The 7,192-nt window shown below is 41.9% G+C and overlaps 2 protein-coding genes across 2 annotated transcripts in view; both read right to left on the reverse strand.

Moving 5' to 3' along the window:
* Positions 1–88: 88 nt before the first annotated feature.
* On the reverse strand, positions 89–3,465 carry hwa (huluwa). Its single transcript, XM_032540339.1, has 3 exons — positions 2,496–3,465; positions 1,572–1,758; positions 89–635 (listed from the first exon to the last, which is right to left on the reverse strand). The coding sequence occupies exons 1-3, from the start codon at positions 3,123–3,125 to the stop codon at positions 469–471; spliced, it is 984 nt and encodes a 327-aa protein (XP_032396230.1). The 5' UTR covers positions 3,126–3,465; the 3' UTR covers positions 89–468.
* A 311-nt stretch (positions 3,466–3,776) lies between these two features.
* Positions 3,777–7,192, reverse strand: part of zgc:122979 (dnaJ homolog subfamily B member 5) — a 4,001-nt gene continuing 585 nt past the window's right edge. The window contains exons 2-4 of the mRNA XM_032540448.1: positions 6,587–6,845; positions 5,654–6,204; positions 3,777–4,677 (exon numbers count right to left, since the gene is read on the reverse strand). Coding sequence (XP_032396339.1) covers positions 4,444–4,677; positions 5,654–6,204; positions 6,587–6,845 — 1,044 coding nt within the window. The 3' untranslated portion in view covers positions 3,777–4,443. The remainder of the gene's footprint in view (positions 4,678–5,653; positions 6,205–6,586; positions 6,846–7,192) is intronic.

Raw genomic sequence — 7,192 nt, forward strand, 5'->3', positions numbered from 1 at the left:
TTCCCCCCCCTATTTCTGTATTTGTATTGACACTTAGGTCCCTGATAAATCACATTATTTAATTGGAAAGATACTCCAGAAGCATTCCATTCTAAATTAGTCTTTATTACTCAGAATGAATCAACATTTTAAATCAAAAGCAGTGAATATAAATCTTAATGTGAGTGTTTATGAAATCCAGAACTGGCTGAAAAGCCCCGTGAACATTAAATAGTAACTAATTTAGATGAACACAAGTGAAGAAGTGCATAACTATTTCATAATGTAAGTGAAGGTGCATGGTAAATAGTTCACAGTTTGAACCAATTCAGTGGCAGATTGCATTCCTTATAAAAAGTGTCAATTTAAAATTAGTGATAAGTGAGACAAATTAAATAAATGAAGACTAAAACACGAATAGATTTAAATAAAATACATAAAAAATAAATAAATATTAAAACTACTGATCACACTGACAGCTGAAACATATTACACCCAGTACTGTTTGGTGTGCACCGCAGGTCTGTGGTGTTTATGTTTGTGTACATTATTCTGTTTAACATAGCAGGGGTCATAATAATCCCACTCGAGGGCAGAAGCCAGAACACCGTTGGACAAACTGTCACTGTCTCCTGACAGAATCCGCAGAGAGACACCTGCAAAGAAATCGTGAATACTCCAGAACTTTAAAATTAAAGATCCCCATGTTTTAAGTCATTAAAAAAAACTGTGGAAATACTTAAGTACATCTGTTTTTCTTGATTAATGAAGCGTGATAACAAATGTGAAAAAGTGCACAATGTCTAGCATGTGGACATTTACATTTTATTTGCAATATAGAAGCAGATTAATGATTTACAGACGTCTAATTCAACATTATAATATACTGTATATTGCATAAATACGGTCTGTAAATGACATTAAGCTGATCTTGCACTCAGTCCTCACATTGTTATCTACAAACTAACATGACTTATAACTTGTCTTATTTATAAAGTAGTGTTATACTGTAACTTTACTTTTGACTCTTTCTGAAGCAGTAATTAAACAAGCTTTCCATTAAACCAGCAAACAGGATTTTATTAAGAAAGCAAGATAATTTGTTCCTCACTGGTGCCATTAATAATAATAATAATAATAATAATAATAATTGATTGTGCATTCTGCTCTACAGCTCCTTGGACTTGGAATGCCCTCCCTGACCATCTGAGGGCACCAGACTTTTAAAAAAGGACAAAACCATTTCTTTTTAGCAGAACTTATGAGTTTTAACCTAGCACAAAATTACGTCGCACTGTTTAAATATATTCAATATTTTGCACTGTTTTTTAGCTTGCTTTTATGATCTTACCTGTAGCACTTTGAGATTTGTTTAAATGTAAAGTGAATTACAAATATTTATTATCATTATTATTATTATTATTATTATTATTAAAACAGCACCCTTTTACTTAACATTAAAGCACTTCTCCAAGCAATATAAGTTTTTCTTTCTTTATACTGTCCAACAAATCTACTTGTTTTTGATGCAGCAGTAGTTATTATCGACTGCCATATTGATTACAGTGCAGCAGAGGGAGACTGAAGTTTACCTGCACTTGCACCAAAGTCGCTGTCCAGTCCAGGACCCACTGCCGATGTATTCAGGCAGGACGCCTCTGAAGGCAGGTTGGTGTAGTCACACTCCATGTCCACTTTGTCAAACACAAGCATGGCAACACCTGGGTTCACATCTGTCAGCATCTCGTAAGTACTGCTCCGACGAAGATGCCCCACATGCTGTGCACAAAAGAAAAAAATAAAGACTGTACACTTTGAATTAGCAATAACTTTATGCTTTATCCTGGAGGTTAGATCTTGGATGGTCTTTTTTTTTTTTAAAGTAATATTGAACACATTTCCTGCTCACTATTCCTTATTGCTGATCTGTAAAACCTAATATTGATTTAAGCTGCAAGTTAAGGAAAGCAGGTTTTACTTTTCCTATTGTTTGGAATAAACTGAATAAGCATGGTAGGGGAGTAAGTTAAGCAGTGACAGCCAACACCAGACATCCAGGGGCCCTTAAAAATACCAACATCACATTGTGGTAGGCTAAGTGGTTTGTGGTAACTTTATGAACTCTACCACAGGAATATTTAGCAAATATAAACTGACAAAATAAGGCCCGAAAGGTGGGTTCTGCTTTTATTAGCTGATCTTAAGGGCCCAATGTCAAAATGTAGTTGTAAGTCCTTCACTTCTTCCCCTCACATTTAATCAAATTAAAACACAGGAAAAGTCTTATTCTAGGACAATTGTAGACAATATAGGTAGAGCAAAAGAAACTGGTTGAGAGGGGCCCAGCAGCTAATTTTTGCCCTTGCTCCCAAAGCAGGATAATAAAGCATTGTCAAAAGGGGCATTTTTTGTATGTTTAGGCAATATGTCCTGCAGAATTCGTGAAGGATGTCCGCCAATTAGTCAGTCAATCTTCACTTCCTAATAATAACTTTACAATGACCCTGGACTTATTAGGCCTCTTCCTGGTGATTTTCAAATATAGACAGTTGATCACTCACCGTTGGAGAATTTGGCGGAACAAGGTTCACTCTGGTTTCAGCCTCTGAATCACTGGACTGTGGTAAAACCGGTGCGCTTTTACACCATCGCGCGTCACTGTATGCCCGTGAGCCAGAGGGCAGATCGAGTCTCGTGCTGAAACCAGGCGCAGAGGTGGTGACCCGGATGGTGCTCGGCGCCCTCAGGGACCCTGAGCCGGTGGCACCATCTGGCCTAAGGAGCCGGATCCTGTGGTCCACCCCGGCTCTCTCCCTGGATGAAGCCCTGGAAGAGGTGACAGGATGGGGCAGGATCGGCTCCGATAGAGACATATAAGCTCTCCTCTCGTCCTGCAGCGAAGCAAAACCCATGTCGGATACCCTTCTGACTCTTTGCAGGGTGGACTGCAAAAGCATCTCCTCTGCGTCCTCTCGCTTCTGTCGGGTCTTCTTTGACAGGATCAATAACTTGTAACCCAGGAACAGGCAGTTCAGTAGAAGCAGAATGACCACAAAGGGTATGAGCAGAAGGACGACTAAAGTCAAATTTGTCACGGGGTAAGCTTCAGTCAGAAATGCTGGTGTGGTCTGACTTATCTGCGACATTTCATTCCAGAGGACATGAAGGATGAATTTTGGAGAATTGCTGATCTCAATTGAGATTTCACGTTGTCCCTGAACGCACAGGTGGTTTGGCGTGTCAATCAATGTGGACTACTATGTATGTTTGAAAAGTATTTTTGATTTAAAAGCAACATGCCAGCCTGCTTCTTGGATGGATACAGTCTCCAAAAAGGGATGTTGCCTTGAACCACCCTTGTCTTCATTATTGTAGACCAACAGTGTCAGTGTTAACAAAGCAAAGGCTTGAGCTGAGCCAACTACGAATCGCGCACTCAGTCGGCAGCGACATAAATTACAGATCAACAGGTGTGTCCTATTATGTGCAGGATGTCTGGCGTTGTCATAGCAACCAATCGCCACTAGATGGCAGCAATAGACCACACTCCTACACCACTGCATCTAAAGCTCTGCAGTAATGTTCAACCATGCTCTGATTTGGGATTTTTTTTAAATTGACTTTATCCATCCATCCATCTTCATTGACTTCATGATTTTATAATATAGTTTTGTTGAGGACTTTTGTACCGCAACCCAATACCGGATAAGCGGATGAAGATGGATGGACTTTTGCAGTCCACTTATAAGCATACACTGTACATGCTTATCACAAGCAACAGCAGACAACAGAAGTTAAATTGTAGGTTTTTACTTTTTATTTTATTGTCCATGCTTCCAAACATGTCTATATCAGGTAATAATACATCATTACAGAATATATATAAACATTTCAAATAATTCAATAGAACATTTGACCGATGAATCTCTCTTAGAGACAATATTTTTGCATTTCGTACACAAAGTAGATCCTTGTACACAAGTACATTTTGCTATTGCAATAAATCAATGCAAAAGATCAGTCATATGAGCACCATATAACTACGATAAAGTTGTTCTTACTTCATGTGTTTCTACCATTCAGGTTTAAGGAAGTCTATACAGACTTGAATAGCTCACTGATATCCTGCTATAGGTTTGCAGGTATAACAGTAGCCTACAGATAACCTTTTCATTCAAGAGGAAGGTTATTAAGTCAATGGACGCCCTCAGATACCAAAGACCCCATTCATTAGTTCTAAACTCACTGCTCACGTGGCATCATAGTTGTTGTACGTCATGCCTGCAGAAAGTCATCTCCACACCGAACTACAACTCATGTAAGCGTTGCTTGCCATTTCCACACACAACAAGAGGCTGCGATTGGTTGTGATATTAGCACCTTGGGCAAGGCTGTGTTTGTGAATTGATAACAACATACACACACGGTGAAGCTGTGTCAATCAGGTCCCTAAATAAAAGCAGGCTAGCACTGGGCCAAGCTGTGCTTGATAATCTCGCGGGACTGTGGTGGGATCCTGTCGGGGAAGAGCACCTGGAACTCCACCACCAAGTCGCCTCGCTGGGACGGGCTCTTGGGCATGGGCAGACCTTCGCCCCTTAGCCGGCGGACAGCACCTGGTTTGATAACATCGCTGCATGGTAGAGGCATCATCCGGTTGTCAAGTGTTGGGACATTAACTGTGCAGCCACAGAGAGCCTGGAGGAAAAAGAATGAAGAAACTAGTTAGTTTTGTACAAATTTAGAACAAGTTTTGTAATGCTTCCTGAGTGGCATCATTATGACTGGAATGAAGTACACTTGGACAAAAAAAAAAATCAATTAAATGTGTCAAGTTGCATAACGGATAAATATGGATTGTCTGTCTTTCTAAGAGCCTAACGATTTTCTGTGTTATGCAACAAACCGGTTTTACAGATGTTATAATCGCTGCTCTATTTACAGGCTGTGTGTGGGAGTTAAGTGCTTTGGTGACTGAAGGGAGCCACAGGAAGATGGAGGAAGCTCTTTGAAATGCCACTCTCTGTGACTGCTACCCTGCTAATCTGTGCGTGGGTTGGTAGAGGTGAGAGCCAGAGACGGAGCGAGCCAAAAAAGCTGCCTCTCTGCCTGCCTTGTAGAGGCAGAGGAGTCTGCAGCACACATAGTAGCTGAGAGTGAAGTGAGATTCGTGGGGGCAGTCAGCACTGAGGCTAAATTTAGACTCTGCTGCTCTCTCTCACTCTGCAGGGGCTGGAGAGGTAACGAAGGCGTTGGCAGGCTGCTGCTGTTCTGTTAACGGGGGTCTCTCAGCCCATTGTAAGCTGGGGGCTCAGATGCCCATAACAGAACACTGTGTTCCGTCCTCAGACTATAATCAAAGCTCGTACCCGCCCTGAATTTGGCAGAGAACGTTCTGGCTTCTTATTAATGCCTTTCACGAATCGATTTTCTCTCTTTCTCTGGTATTTCAGAGAATGCATCATTCTACAGTTATGTAAAAGATAAGAAGTGGTGGATGGATGTTAGCCTTTCTCTGAGTAGGTGTAAGCTGTTGACAATTACATAGTATATCTACCCATAGACCCATCATATGTTAAATATGTTATATATTATGTTATTAAATCAGGAGTGATGGCCTCTGTAGGAGTCAAACTCTAGACCTTTATGCCTGACATAATTGCACCAAACTCACCTCCTTGAGTGTGATCTGGGCAGTGAAGACGATGTTGGAGCCGTCTCTCTTGTACTGCGTGTGCTCCTTGTCCCTGAGAATGAAGGTGATGTCTGCAGGGGTGTTGTTGGGCGTCTCATCTCCCTCCCTGGGGAAGGTGATCTTGGTCCCCGCTTTCCAGCCTTTCTTCACCACCACATTTAGCACCTTTTCCTCGGATCGCAGGCTGCGGCCGTCAGGGTTGAGGCGGCTGCGGGTGATCTTCACATGCTTGGTGCAGCCTTGCATCACCTCCTCTAGGGTAACCAGCAGGTCATGCACCACCTCATCGCCCTGCAGCCGCCGCTGGCCTCTTCGCAGCCCGCCCTCGCAGCCAGAGAACCCGCCAACGTGGCTGAAGGGGAATCGTCGGAAGGGGTTGAAGAGCTCATCTTCGCCGTCAACGTCATTGCCAAAGATGTCGAAGTGGTCGGTGCCATGGAAGAAGGAGGAGAAGGTGGCGTGGGGGTCGGTGTGGAAATTATTGCGGAAAGCGTTGCCTTGGCCCGCCATTGACATTCTATTTTTAAGACCTAAAAACACAGAGAAAACAGAAAGAGTTCATTTAAATTCATTAACATCTGCAGTTTTACTTCATTCTTATTCTAATATTAGTGCTTGTGTCATGGAAATTCTGCTTCTCCCTCTCGACGGTTTACTAAAAATCAGCTATTCGGGAGTTTTAAGGAAAACTCCTATATTGCTGAATAATTTATCAGCCCCACAGCTGTCTATGCTGCACATGTTCAGCTGTTTTAATTGGGGTGGAACTGTTTCAGTCATGATCCTCCCACTGCAAATCAGTAATAAGCCTTAATGATGACATAAATAGTTAATGCACAAGTCTATGATACAGAAATTAGCCAGATGCCAGCTACTTTTTGAGCTATTTAACTCTCTTTATCTCACTCTCACCTTCTTCTCCAAACTGGTCATAGATGCTTCTCCTTTTGGGGTCAGTCAGGATCTCGTAGGCCTCTGCAATCTCTTTGAACTTGTCCTCTGCATCCGCATCACTGTTCTTGTCTGGGTGATACTTGAGAGCCATCTTCCTGTAGGCCTTCTTGATCTCATCTTCATTGGATTCAGGTGAGACACCCAGGACTTTGTAGAAGTCCTTGCCTGTGGGTTTGATGGCCAGGCAGGGCACATCCTGCTCAGACTTGGTGCTTTCCTGTAGAAACAAGAACCAGAATCCGACATTAGACCATTTACTTGTCATATTGCCACTCGTACAAACCTGGTCAAAGAATGTACTTTTTTAAATTTATTTATTTAAAATCTCAATCTGCATGAGGGCTTGTGATAAATAACTAATGAACACTGTTAAATTAAAATATTCAAATACAAAACAGGATGCTTTGTGTATTGCACATCCTCAACACCGACTGCTGCACTGTATATATTTATATGCAGAACATTAGCCCCAGGCATAGACACTCTCTGGGAAAACACCCGTATCTCCGTGCTGCTATGCCACTGCATAGTATCCATGCATTGTATAGGCTGGTAGAAGGATGG

This window comes from Etheostoma spectabile, chromosome 16 (genome assembly GCF_008692095.1).
Source record: "Etheostoma spectabile isolate EspeVRDwgs_2016 chromosome 16, UIUC_Espe_1.0, whole genome shotgun sequence".
In the NCBI taxonomy this organism is placed as follows: domain Eukaryota; kingdom Metazoa; phylum Chordata; class Actinopteri; order Perciformes; family Percidae; genus Etheostoma; species Etheostoma spectabile.